This window comes from Periplaneta americana, chromosome 15 (assembly GCF_040183065.1).
Source record: "Periplaneta americana isolate PAMFEO1 chromosome 15, P.americana_PAMFEO1_priV1, whole genome shotgun sequence".
Classification (NCBI taxonomy): Eukaryota; Metazoa; Arthropoda; class Insecta; order Blattodea; family Blattidae; genus Periplaneta; species Periplaneta americana.
In genome coordinates, this window is record NC_091131.1 from 40599638 (window position 1) to 40614947 (window position 15310).

A 15310-nucleotide genomic window follows, 5' to 3' on the forward strand; every position below is an offset into this window, starting at 1 on the left:
TTACTGTATATTTTGTAAATAAGTTAGAATATTTGAGGATATAATTTATTTGAAAACAGGCTCATCAAGGAAAATAGTAAATATGTAAATACTGTAAATATTTAAATGCTAGAATATGTAAACAGATTTTAGTACTTCATAGGTTAGGAATAGGAAAATAAGTTAGATTAAGAAGTAACAAATCTTGGCATTTACAAATTGTAGATTAACTACACTAATAATTATTATTAGCCATACTTAGCCTAGAATAGCAACAGAATAGTACACAATATAGATTTATAATGTATTTTAAAGTAACCCTAGGCATGTTGTATTACTTCTCATTTGTAATGGAATGTGCTGTTCAGAAAAAGGCACAAAAAAACATAGGACAATTACAAAACAGAGAACAAATCCAGTTCCATAGATGGAAAATAAATTTCTTCTGTTGCCCATACTGGGAATCGAAGCTCAGACTGCTTGGTTGGGAAGTGCACACACTATAATTACAAAATTCGAATACTAAAATATAACTTGAAATCTTTGTTTTCGTGCCTACCTATTTCTCCACACAACAAATCGCGTTAAATTCTGAAGAATAAATTAGTATGAAAGATGCTTAGATGTAAACATATAAAAATATATATATAAAAAATACATCAGATATTTATATGTTTAAAAACATAATAGTTCTAATATTCCTTTATAAAATGAGCAAAATTAAAATTTAACAAGTGTCAAGGTATTGCATGCTTTTCTATTTTAATGTACTAAGCACTTTCAACATTTGCTGTTTTTGTACATAAAAGAAAAAAAATACTCCTAAAATTTTTTGATGTTATAATAGTAGCTGGTACATAATATATACATGAGACTAATTATTCTTCCAGAAATGCATTAGGTTGAATGAAAAACTGGCACATAATTAATACTTTCATATAGTTTTACTTTTCTCTAGCTGTTATTTATTAACCAAAACATAACAATTTCTGAATTAAAATTTAAAAATTAAGCAAAATTTAAAATCAAAGTACATACGAAATTATCATGGCAGTGATTGATACCTGAAGATGCAAAGATATGTCTGCAAAAATTTAGAACCATTAATATAAAATATAAATACTACTTGCTTCTTCTTGTTCTGGGCTTAGTTGCACTCCTTGTTCTAGGTGTATTTACAGACTGAGGTGTACTTCTTGTCTGTGGTTTCTGTCTCTGCTTGGGAGTGGTTTTTGCAAGAGGCGCTGTGTTAGGTTTCGGTGTGCTGTTGACAGATTTCCTCTTGTTTCCCTTTTCACTACAGAGTCTTTTACGGTCTGGAGACATGAGTTCACTGTCAGCTGTCTCCTCGTCAGAACTGTCTGACTTTTCTGCAGACATAAAGTATCAACACACAGTGATATATAATTTAACTACAGTAAAACCTTGGATTATGAGTAACTTGGTTTGCGAGTGTTCTGCAAAACGAGTGAACAATTACGAAACATTTTTGTTTGATAAACAAGCGATGTCTTGCAATTCGAGCAGCACTATTTGTATGCAGCTTATTTCGCTTGCGAGCAACAGCAAGAGGCAATGAAGGGAATCTCGTCTGAGGAAGAAGAGGAGAAAAGAGCAGACAAATTCCTCGCTCCAAAGGAGATTAAAGAGATGTGTAAAAAGCAGGAAACAGTACAAAATTTTGTTCAAATTCACTATCTTGATAAGGTTGTAGTAGTACTTACTTACTTACTTACCGGCTTTTAAGGAACCCGGAGGTTCATTGCCGCCCTCACATAAGCCCGCCATCGGTTCCTATCCTGAGTAAGATTAATCCAGTCCCTATCATCAAATCCCACCTCCCTCAAATCCATTTTAATACAGTGAAACCTGTTCAAATCAGAACCTGAATAATCCGGAATCCTGTCTATTTCGGAACAATTTATTGGTCCCGGCGAAATTCATATGTATTATGTGTAATTTTTCCTGAATAAAACGGAAACTGTCTGCTACTGTTCAAAACGGAAATAATATTTTGGACAAACTACTTTAATGTAAACTATATTTTGAAACAGTATGTGCTTTCAAGGAATGTACGAAATACTAATAGGTCACTAAAATAAAAACAAGTTTTCTTTGTAAAATTTTTGAGGGTGCGAGGGTGTGTTGGCCTGGTGGTCATAAATTTTATTACCCTATTGACTAGGCAGACGAGTCCCTTCAAAGATGTTCAATGCTTCACTCCTGTATACTGTCGTAGCTGGGTAGAACGCAAGTGTATTAGCGATTTCGTGATAAAAAAAAAGTTGCGTAAAAATGTTGCACTATCATTAATTGATGAAGTAAAAGTTATAGAGGAAAATGAGAAACGAAGTGTATGGAAAACAATGTTGAAATTTATGAATGGCAAACTCAGGTGTAACTTAACACTTTCAGAAATAAAGGCCGTATCATGAGTGAGTGGCTTGCGGTCAATAATGGTGACATAAAAAGAAAGAGAAAACAACTGGTTACATAGAAATAAATGAACAGTTGTGGGAGTGGATTGTTCTTGCCCTTTCATAGATCACGCAAATTTCTGGACCTATTCTGCAAAGAAAACCCTTGAACTGGCAAAGAAATTAGATAATCCAGTATTCAAGGCTTCTAGGCTCCTAGTCCTATTAAATAATGTGCTGTGATATACAGTACAGTACTATATTATAGTGTTAGATACTAAATTTAGTGTAATAAACTTTATAGTGTTTAATGAGTGAGTTACGATACAATTTATACACGAAATGAGATTTTCACCAAGATCATTCACCAATTAAATAAGTGACAGGAAGCTGATTTAATGTCAGTAGTGTTAAACAGAATATTTTGTAATTCCTACAATTTGCGGCATGCCATTTTGTTTTTCATTTATGCAAATGATAAAATATACCATTTTAACTTCACGCCTGAATAACACGGAAACCTGTCCACAACGGAAAAAAAAATTAGGACCATGTCACTTCCGTCTTGAACAGGTTTCACTGTATTATCTTCCCATCTACGTCTCGGCCTCCCTAAAGGTCTTTTTCCCTCTGGTTTCCCAACTAACACTCTATATGCATTTCTGGATTTGCCCATACGTGCTACATGTCCTGCCCATCTCAAACTCTGGATTTTATGTTCCTAATTATGTCAGGTGAAGTATACAATGCGTGCAGCTCTGCGTTGTGTAACTTTCTCCATTCTCCTGTAACTTCATCCCTCTTAGCCCCAAATGTTTTTCTAACAACCTTATTCTCAAACACCCTTAATCTCTGTTCCTCTCTCAAAGTGAGAGTCCAAGTTTCACAGCCATACAGAACAACCAGTAATATATAACTGTTTTATAAATTCTAACTTTCAGACTTTTTGACAGAAGACTAGATGACAAAAGCTTCACAACCGAATAATAACAGGCATTTCCCATATTTAGTCTGTGTTTAATTTCCTCCCAAGTGTCATTTATATTTGTTACTGTTGCTCCAAGATATTTGAATTTTTCCACCTCTTCGAAGGATAAATCTCCAATTTTTATAGTTCCATTTCGTAGGTTGTAGTAGTGCATGCGATAAATCTATTTAACCTCAACACAATGTCACATTTCCGCGAAATCCTCAAAACGAGGCAAAAGCAGGTGTCATTGGATAGGTTCTTAGTCAAAGCAAAAGATTCCAGTCAGTCAAGTAGTCAGAAGTGATTCCGTTAGTGATAGTGAAAATATTTTCTTTAACTATTCAAGAAGTTTATTAAGCAGTAAAACAGGAGAAAGTCACTCAAAAACAAAATACAGTACAGTAAAGTAATTTGTGCTGCACCACTGTATTGGATTTTACGTAAATTACACTATTTTATATGAATAAAAGGTTGTCAAAAGAATTAATCTGAGTAAGTTGCTTTGATATTAGAGTGTTTTGGATTAAGAGCACGTTTTCGAAACAAATTGTGGACTGGACAAGGGAAACGGTATATGTGCCAAAATAACGTGTGGGAAAACACAAAAAACTGTATACTTGCAGTTACTATTTAATTTTCTCATCATAAAGTATCTCAACATCCAATTAAGTTCCCTGCAAACATATTGAGCTGCAAAACAACCCATTACTGACTATATTAGGTAGTATAACTGGCCCCCACATTATCAAAGTTTGACAACAATATATATATATATATATATTTTTTTTTTTTTTTTTTCCAATGCCACCAGGTTGTCTTTTCGACATTTCTGGTCTTCTCTCCTGGCTGTGGCTTAATTGTAACCCACTTCTGAGGTTGGGGCGCCTGGAAGGCGGAGTTACATTATCCCGATGATGTGATAGGATGATTATGATAATGTAGTGCCAGGAGAGGTCTTAAATCTAAACTTAACCTAAATTCCAGACCATGGACGAACACAGGAATAATCCCCTTTAAGGAAAAATTCCTGTGCTCTAACCGGGAATCGAACCCGGGACTTCATGAACTATAGCCAGAAGCTCTGACCACTAGACCATGAGGCTGGTCTGACAACAACATATGTGCCATGTATAATTTCCTTGAAAACGGTACAAACAGTCGAGTGATTTGTGAATATTAAAAGGTAGAACACTAACAATTTGATTTGTAAGCACGATAAACTGTTACTGGCACAGGTCCTTATAAATAATAATATATATGATATATATAATAATCGGACATAAGCGACTACTGAACACAAAGAACAACAGACATATGCCAATCGTTACAGTAAATAATGCCACTATTCCGTACCACTCTGTCGTCAGAAACTTGGCGTTTACTTAGACGAAAATTTAAATTGGGAATGCCAAATAAAGGAAATATCCAAGAGAGTATGCTATACCATGCATTCTCTTAACCTGTTCAGAAACTTCTTCCCGCCAGAATTAAAACAGACTTTAGTGCAAACCCTCGTACTACCACTGTTTGACTATTGCGACATAATACTTACAGATTTAACAACTGAACTTTCGAACAAGCTACAGTGTGTGCACAATATGTGTGTCAGATTCATCAGCAATGCTCGCAAATTTGACCATATTACACCATCGTTCAAATACTTATCCCGGCTGCAACTCAATAACTGTAGATCACTTCATTCGCTTTCTCTTCTGTTTCGAGTTCTCCACACTTCTACTCCAAATTATCTTCGTTCCCGGTTTAACTACTTATCCTGCAATCACAATCTAAACACCAGGTCACAAGAGAGCCAAATCCTAGTGATTCCTGCCCACAGAACATCCCACTATTCATCCTCTTTCACTGTCTCTGTCCCTGGTGAATGGAATTCTCTACCTCAGAAGATTAGGGGCTGCCAGACAATAACTAATTTCAAGACAAAGCTAAACAATTTCTTACTGACGCAGACAAATTGAAGTTGTAATTATAATCATAATCGAGTTTGATGATTTAATTATATTTAGGTATGATTATTATTATTAATATTATTATTAGTACTTAATTATTTCATTGGAGTGTTGGGAAGGTAAAAGAATTGTTATGACTGTATTGTATTGTATTGTGTTAATTATGTTTTGCTCCTTAGCAATATAGTAATTTGGTATTTTTGTATCGCACTGGTTGAGTGGAAGAGAAGGCCGAATGGCCTTAACCCTGCCAGTTAAAATAAACTATTATTATTATTATTATTAAAAACCATGGTACTTCATGGCCATGAAATCTAGAATTGCCAGAAGGTCGTTCTTCTTCTCTGCCTTTAAAAGAGTTCTTAGGAGTCAGTATAGCAAACTTCTCCAGATTTGTAATAGACTGCAGTGTTCGTCCTCTCCTTAGAACCTGACATGTCTTCCACTGTTCAGAATCACTCAAGTTATTCCTGGTAAGGACCAATGTTGGATGATCACAAGCAACTCGAATCCATGATACTTGAGTAATACACAATGTTAACGTATTTAGAGCCCTATCAGCTTCTGAAGCCACATCCAAGAAGTCTTCAGATGTCATTGAAATCAATTTGGTTTTTTAATTCTGGCCGACCTTACAATGTCCTGCATCTCATCAGGAACCATGGTTTTACAAATCCTCTCCCATAGCAGTTGTGTATGGCTTCCCTTGCTGCCGTAGTTTCCTATTTTGTAAAAACTTCTTTGCCTTAGATACTTTTATAGTTAGTGGCCTGTTATTATCCATGATAAATGCTACAAAACTGCTACATTCACTGCAAATCAACACAGCGAGTAACCCTCACAGAACATACACTAGGCGGCACTTATATTGTTCATCAGGGCTATACTACAGAACTTATATCAAGTGCCATCTAGAATGCACTTGTTTGACTATATGGAAGGATGTTTGCACATTATCGATTACTATGACATTGGCGCTGCTACATTATATCACATTCTTGACAAAAACAAAATTTCACCTCGGATGCACTTATACCGTTTTCCATGTCTACTCCTCAATTATGCTTGTAATCCAAGGTTTTACCATACATGTTAAATTCTACAACTATCCGCAGTAGTGTATAGTTCCTGTGCTTGCAAGTATAGTAATCATGATCTCATCATACTCATCGCACCTATAAAGGTTTTTTATATGAACAAACTTGAGTAAAGTATAATTGACGAGGCTTGTTGACAGTTATACTTTGTTTAATGTTGAAAACTTTGAAATGTTTAAACAACAGTACAGTTGAATAATCTTCCTGCTTTTTTAAACGAATTTTTAATACTTTTTTCTGTAGTAATAATTAATGGATAAATGTTGGATTTATAAGTTCTATCCCATCCTACAATACAAGCTATCAAGTTATATGGTTCCATTTAAGTTGTATTTTGAATGAATTCAGCAAATCTAAGTTCTCAAATTGCATTTTCATGTTTCTATATACTCGATTTTAAGACCTGATGCGAATATAAGACCCTCATAAATTTAACAACAAAAATCTGGTAAAAATGGGGGGGCTTATTTTCAAGTAAATACGGTATATACCTTTTAGTTGTATTTCAGATTTTGATGTTCAATTTTCGTACATTATTCTACAATGACCTACATTTTGGTGTAATGCCCTACATTTTGAACCATTATGTACTACATTTCGTTAAAATAATCTACTAACCGTAACTACTGTAAGGTACAGTTATATTTTCCCACAGTTTTCATACAACAGGGTAACAACTAATAATACTACAGTACTGGCATGGTAAGCTGCAATTTACACAGGCTATGTTGCGTTGCCCAGACAGTGCCCTATGCAAAGGTCTGACATAGCACATCATGAATAGTACACAGAACCACAAGATGTTCCAATATTTCTCCCCAACTGTTAGAATTCGGACAAACTTATATCAGGTTAAATCAATGTATTTTAACCCAAACTACATTATTCTGAAATGTATTACATTCTGCCTGGGACACCCTAAATATATAGGGGCAAGAAGGCCCAAGCTCGTAGAGTCAGGGCAAAAAACTGCAAATTAAGGGTCCTGTCACTTTACAAAAATATAATATTATATAACACCTACATATATAATATGTCTATTGTCTACTGTAATATTTTATAGTCCTCACCTGTTATCTTTTTGCTAACAGCAGGAGTACTTTTGACAGGTGGAACTTTAGGTTTCACAAACGCATCATCTGAAAAGTCACAAGTGATCATAAGTATTAGAAACCAGAAGATGAAGAATACCAGAGAGATGTGTATCGTTTCATGATGGTTCACCTTACTATATACAGTAAAACCTCGTTAATACGAACAATTTTCCTGTTTCCGGCTCAAATACAGCGATATTAATGGATTTTTATTCCATTAATACGAATTTCTGTTTATACGAACTTTGAACAAATTTTCGGTCACCAGATTTTTGTTCTCTTCTTAATATGAACAAGACAACTTTTATATACACTCTTTACAGCTTATTGCATGGGAATTCTCTTTGCTCGCTCTCATAGTAAAGGTTTCAAATGTCCTTCAAGATACAATTAGAACATGCATAATATATATTGCTATATTTCTCACGGGAACCAGAGTTGAAACTTAAGACTTCTGTGTGTTCTATCTCGAGAGGTTGAGTGATTTAACTGTTGCTTCCTCATGGCCAGTGTTCAGGTTAACACCTCAATACAAGCAACAACATGGGTGAAAGAAGGAAAAAATATACAGATATCAAAACTAAAGTTAAAATTTTTAATGAAGTGTCTCTTGGCACTATGACAGAAACTCAAATTGCAAAATATTTTCAAATTCCAAAATATACTTCCTCGACCATAATAAAAACAAAGATAAAATTGACGCTGTTACAGCTTCCGGTTCATCATAATGAAAAATTAAGCGAATTTGAGCAGCAAAATATGAACAAGTGGAATCTGAGTTCTTGAAGTTGTAACAATATGAGGGCAATATAAGTTCGTTAGAAAAAAAAAAATCCATGGAGCTACAGCCCTGAAGGGCCAAGACCGAACAGCCGGCTGCTGGCCTCACGTCCACTTGCCGAAGCAGAGGTGGACGATCATCCAATCAGTGTGGAGGTATCATGTGGTTAGCACAATGATCCCCCCAGCCATTATAGCTGGTTTGCAAAACCAATTTTCGTTACATATCATAGCTCCCCAAGTGCATCACGATGCTGGGTGGGCACCAATCCCATACACTGGCCGAAATTCCATGAGAAAATTTCTTCCCCCACGAGGACTTGAACCAGCGCGTATTCCGTAACGCGAGTCCTAGGCAGGATGCCTTAAGGCCCATTCACAATGAAAATTAAACATAACCGTAACATAAACACAGAAGTTTGCGCCTATGCTACCAAATGGGATCATTCACAATAATTCACATAAGCATTGACATAAACATTACCATAAGACGTTAACATGAAAGTTTGCAAACTCCAAACTTTCGTGCTTATGCTTACGTGATTTGCAAACAGAACACAATCGTGGAGCGCTGAAGTATACGACAGAATATGAGGAAATGGCGTCGTTGTTATGTTTCCATGGTTACCAAGTAAGTTTGCTGTTATGTTTATGTTCCCATCGTGAATGATGGTATGACTTCTTGATTTTACCGTAACGTTTATATTCTTAAGTTAACGCTTACGTTATGTTTAATTTTCATTGTGAATTAGCTTTTAGACCGCGACACTACGGCGCAGGGAAAGTTAGTTGGAAGTGATTTAAATTAAATTCATTATGATAATAAAAGTGATCATTTTTATAAACTGGATAACCCCTATATCTGGAAGAGAAACTTGAACCAACCAAGGAAAAGATGAAAAGAGGCTAGATATGGAAACTTCTCTAAACCATAATTATTGATAATACATTCTTCTAATACAGTATTCAGAAAGGTTCACAAATTCATTCAAAATTCATTATTTCGAACTACAAACCATGAGAAAGTGTTTTGAACTGAAGGAGTCACAGTGGACTCAATGTAACAAAAATCGATCAGAATTCGGATAAGACGAACTTCGTTAATACGAACAGACGATTTTTCGGTCCCTTGAGGTTCATCTTAACAAGGGTTAACAAGGGTTTACTGTATATCGTCAATGAACTAGTTTTCTACTGCAGAATAATGTGTATTTATTGACAAGACAATAAAAACAAGTGATAAAACTGTGCGATAAGCAGCCATGATTGGTTGAAAGACGTCCTTTTGTACAGTTTTAATGGTCAAAAGTAGTATGACGTAATAAAAGTGTAATAGTCAATAATAATTAACATAAAATATCTTTAATATACTGTATGAAATACACTGTGAATAAATTATACAAATCTTAAAGAAAACCATAGATTAAAGACATGCTCACACAGATGATTTTTCGTAAAATACAATGTTATCATAAAGCATGCAGTTAACTACAGTTATATACGAAAGATATAGAAGTAGAATATTACAAAAAAAAAATGTTCATAACAATTATGTAACAATCAAATCACTGGCACTACAAACAAAATAGCAACAGTGCTGTTAAAAATTGGAAATAAAAAAGCTAGCAGTGCAGACAGTTCCAATGAAAAGCCAAACACATGTAGTTATCAAAAGGATTGCAGACCTTCATCAGATTCATCTGACTCTAAAATTGGTTGTGGTATTGGAGGCAGCTTCACTGCAGTTTTGAGTCTCATACTTGATCGAGTCTGACTTCTACTTTTACTCTTACTGCCATCATTCTCTGAAATAAAAGAAAATAAACATTTTAAGGACACATAATAAAGCACATTTCTGTTACTGTCCAGTGTGTAAAAAAAAGCCTAAAAACATGTCTGTTTCCAATGGCAGGATTTTGATTTTTACATAATTTTCCTTCGTGTTTCCCAATAAAAATTTGTCATGTTACATTTCTTTGCTTAATGTTCAGCACTTTAAAAGATGTTCCGCATTAATGATTAAATTTAGATCCTTACGAACTTGAAAACTGTTTGAATTGAGAATTTTAAAATGGAGGATATATGAAGCCAAGCAATTATGTCCAACAAACACTCTTAATTTTGCAATTAGGTTATGTACGATTAATCCACTGTTTTGTCTTATTCCTGTCTAGTGTCCTTTCTATAAATTCATTATGAATTAATGACTTAACTCTACTGATGAATTGTATATGAAGACATTATTACAAAAACAACCCTTGTCGAAATTGCTATTTTTCAGAAGAAAAACATTAGAAAACAACAACAACATTTTTCAGAAGAACACTAAAAATAAATGGAACAACACATGTCAACTGGTGTTTATCCTTGTGGCTATTCCACCAGACATGTGTCATTTTTGGAGTCTATAAACATTTGAAATAGTAGTAAATGTGTCCTTAACTCAATTTCATTAAAAATGACTAGAGCTGTTTTTGTAATAATGTCTTCATATGATTATAAATTGAATTAATCTGTTTACTTTGTACTGTATATGTTTGTAAAGTTTGGCTGATGAATTGTATAATTATGCTTTAAATTGAATAGTAATCTGTATAGCTCTATTGATGAATTATTTATGTTTGTAATTTGAAGTAGTTTGCATGATATGTATTATCAATTTCTGTGTATCTCAACTGATTGAATTGCTTATGCCTTAAATCGAATTAACTTACTTGCTATGTATTATATTTTATAGCTCAACTAACGAATAATCGTTTGGGTTTGTAAACTTAATAATCTGATTGGCTATGTACTGTATATTGTTAGTAGAGCCATCAATGTAGCTCAGACGGCAGACTCGCTGGGCTGCTGATCCGGAGCTGCGTTCGGGCTTGGATTGGATCCCCCTTTGGTCTCATTGATGGTTACTTCCGAGGTTTTCCCCAGCCATGGGACTGAAGCCGGATGGTCTATAGATGGTCTGATTACCTGGTTTGGTTTTTTCCGAGGTTTTCCCCAACCATAAGGGAAATGCCAGGTAATCTTTTGGCAAACCCTCACCTCATCTCACTACATCTCGCCAAAATATTGTAAAATATTGCAAAAAATTGTAATTGTAATATTGTAGATCTATGGAATATAATAAATAAATAAAAAAAAAAATTTCTGGTTTAATTTTGTATATTAGGGCCATCTCCATTTGTTGCTGACGAATTTCAGTCGCCCTCAAGCCAGTACATCCGCTATTTAATTTCCCTTCTGTCCTTTATATAATGGGATCCATTCTACAGCAACTTCTTTGTTTAATCTTTCTAATATTTTCATAATTTTTTGGCATTCCTACAATGGATACATTTTTGGGAGGTTTACTGGATTTTATTGCTTCTATCACTAATTTAGAATCAATTAATATTGTGGCTTCGTCAAATTTTTACCAAAGTGCGCAATGTAATGGATCTAAAAACCAATGCCATGACAGAAGTAATACAGTGAGTCTCCGTGAAACATTCCCTGCCACTGTAGCCCATGTCAGGACAGTGAAAAGTTGTTGTTTTCTAATGCCAGGCGTTTGACAATAAAGTCATTTGACCTCTTGCACTCCAATATTTTTCGAAGATACAGTATTATCATGACCAGCCACTGAAGCACAGATTTTGAGGTGTTCCGAATCCATTTCTTGGTCTGAGTTGCACAATGGGCAGTTAGGGGACTGATATATTCCAATTCTGTGCAGGTGTTTGGCCAAACTATCATGGCCTGTTGCCAATCTAAATGCAGCTACAGACGATTTGCATGGTAAATCGGGAATTAACTGTGGATTTTGATGCAGAGTTCCATTTTTTCCCTTGGGATTGTATTATCAAATTTTGTTTGTTGAAGTCTAAGTATGTAGATTTAATAAATCTTTTCACAGAGTAATACATAGATTTAGTAACAGGTCTGTAAGTAGCAGTGCTGCCCTTCTTTGCTAAAGCATCCACATTCTCGTTTCCCAGGATTCCACAGTGGGATGGTATCCATTGCAATACAATTCTTTTATTGAGTGTTATTAGTTGAGAGAGCATTTTAGTTATTTCTGCTGTTTGAGAGGAAGGTGTGTGTTTAGAGACTATTGATAGAATAACTGCTTTGGAGTCTGACAATATAACTGCATTCTTAAATTTATTGATGTGGCATAGAAGATTCCTGAGACTTTCACTTATTGCAATGATTTCTCCATCAAAACTTGTTGTTCCATATCCAAGAGATCTATAAAGTGAGAAGAGACAGCATATAACACCTGCACCGGCACCTTGTTGTCTGGAGATCAAGGATCCGTTGGTGTATAAATGAAGCCAGTTTTGTGGAGGGTACGTAATATTAATTGTCTCTAAAGGCAATTGTTTCATTATTTCAGTGTTTACTTCTGATTTCAGTATTTCTTTTGTTAAATTTAGATTATATTCTATATTTAATAGAGTTAAAGGGTCTGGTTTAATTCGTAAGTTTTCTTTTAAATTTGGGATATTGATTTTCTGTTTTAATTCTTGAACAATGGATATGAAACTTTTTTGAGTTTTCAATCTACAGAGAGGACTGTATGAATGCCAATTGTTTCCTGGTAATCTGATATGTTTTTCATATTGAATCAGTGCTTTTTCTTGTATTGTCATTTTGATGCTGTTAATATTAGTGAGGAATCTCATAGGCTAGCAAAGTTTAGGAAGATCTCAGCTGACTATACCCGAACACATTAGGAACCAACAGACCACTCATATGTATAAAGACCTTTGTCAGAGTTGTCTCCAAATGATCCATCAGAATCTTCAGAATCTGATGAAGTTCGTCGTTTCCGTCTGACAGTGGAGCGAGACATCTGCTTGCGTACTGAACTAATTCTGTTTCCTAGAATGTGAAAACGTAATTCATTATGATTTTACAGATACTAAATGAATAAAAGTGAATTACAAGTCTTTTGAAGAGGTCTGTGAAAAGTTAGGTCTCATAGTAGGGCCATCATGTCCCATAAGATTAGATAATTCATTAATGAAAGTGAATTATTCTCTCATGAAGATTCAGGTGATCTTCACACCTGTCCAGATAAGAACCAAAGTGTGGGTTCATCATTCCAAGAACTCAGGTTCGACTCCCAGCATGAACTGGAATGGTACCTGTGAGTGGACAAGATCCCCTACTTCCTCAATTTGACCATTTCGTTCTACCAATACTTTCCACTTGATCTTCCTTTTCCACTCATTTCATGTCATTATAAAATATGAGTTTTGATATCTGTAAAAGACATTTTATATAGAGGCTATACGAGCTATTCCATCTCAAATCGACTGAAATATAGAGAAAATTGACCTTACAATTTCTAAATACAATAAAACTTTTTTGTACGTAGAGAACTGTGATACAATGCTTTGTGCAAAGTTTGAGGCATCAGAACTTCATAGTGTTTAAATTTAAAATATTTAAATTTATCGTATTTTCATAAAATTTGCAACTTTAAACTCTTGTAGCTCCGAAACCCTTTCATCCAATGATCAAAATCATGGTTTATTTTGATTCTGAGAAATTAAAGTTCATATTGACATATAAACAGATTTTCTTACTTTTTATGGAAATGGAGAAATTTAGATTTTTCCTCATTAAGCCGACGCCTTTGCCTAGGAAAAAATATTTTAAAAATATATAGTTAGATTCCGCATTGAAAATATAAATAAACACATATTTTTTACTGATGGCACGTTGATAAGAAAGTATTGAAAATATCAAATAAAGAAAATAAATAGTACGCGTGGGAAATAACCAGCTGACTGTGAGGCGGGAGCTAGCCGAGGTAAGCAAGGCCAGGAGACATAAACACGTGACGTGTCGTCTAGCAGTCATGGCTGTGCTAGCTTTATCACAGGTTTTCATAACCACAGGAGTAAAATGACACCCAACGCTCACTTATCTTCAGCTCTCGGCCAGTGCGTGCGGTACTGCGCCATTCAAGTCTAGGCATGTGAAAATAATATATTTAATACCCTCGAAACTTATTGCTGTACCACTAATCAAACAATCCCGAATACCTCTTAATAATGCAAGGTTTTTTCTCAATATCTTTTCACATTTTTACAAATTGGCAAAAAGCCTAAAAGTAAGTAAAATCAGATTATCTGTCTCTCTCTAAACAATAAAAATAAGGATTACTTCTTAACATAACCTACAAATGTCAGCTTAAAAATGAGTTCTCGTTCAATGTTCTGCAGTAAATGGTTCCAGAGTTCTGAGCGCTGAAAGAGGCTTGTTTTTATAAAATACGCTAAATTTGTCGCTCAATAATACGAAAACCGTTTGACTTTCGATAGTATATTTTTGAAAATGCACTCTCCTCAGCACCTTGTATAAATAGGGAAAAAATTAGAGTATAAACAATGCGAGGTTTTTTACTAATCGATTTCATATGGAATAGCCCATACAGTATAACTCGAACAGTACAACATATTGTATAAGGGTAATGTCTTGTAATAACCCTCTCCAGAAAAAATAATGCGCTAATGTAATGTACAGTACTTCATATATTTCTGTAGAAAAAAAATGAGCATGAGAAAGACAGTTGGATAATCCGCCAATCAGTTAATAGGGTGACGGATAATCATGGATCTACTGTATTGTTTAATTAACACAAATTACAACAATATACATGAAAATTAAATCAAAAAGAAAAGTTGGACAGAATGTAAAACAATGTCAATTTTTGTTTCACTGCCAGCAAGTTGTTCGGGGTTTTAAACATTAAAAAACACATTTTAATACTGGGTATTTCCCCCTCTGCACAGATAATACATAAAGATAATCTCTCAGAACCTATAGAAACGAAATCTGGAGTAAGACAAGGATGTATTCTCTCCCCAACATTGTTTCTGATGGTGTTAGATAGAACTATGAGAAGATTTATAGGAAAAAGGAAAAGAGGAATTCAATGGGATATTAACAATCGTCTGAAAGACCTTGACTTTGCAGATGATATATGTTTGCTAGCACAGAGATTTAGGGA

The 15310-nt window shown here is 34.6% G+C and overlaps 1 protein-coding gene across 2 annotated transcripts in view; it reads right to left on the reverse strand.

Annotated features, from left to right (window-relative positions):
* Positions 1 to 954: 954 nt before the first annotated feature.
* Positions 955 to 15310, reverse strand: part of Cap-D2 (CAP-D2 condensin subunit) — an 83638-nt gene continuing 69282 nt past the window's right edge. For both annotated transcript variants that reach the window (XM_069846955.1, XM_069846956.1), the window contains exons 26-29: positions 13054 to 13170; positions 9990 to 10109; positions 7501 to 7569; positions 955 to 1349 (exon numbers count right to left, since the gene is read on the reverse strand). In XM_069846955.1, the coding sequence (XP_069703056.1) occupies positions 1102 to 1349; positions 7501 to 7569; positions 9990 to 10109; positions 13054 to 13170 (554 nt within the window). In that variant the 3' untranslated portion in view covers positions 955 to 1101. The remainder of the gene's footprint in view (positions 1350 to 7500; positions 7570 to 9989; positions 10110 to 13053; positions 13171 to 15310) is intronic.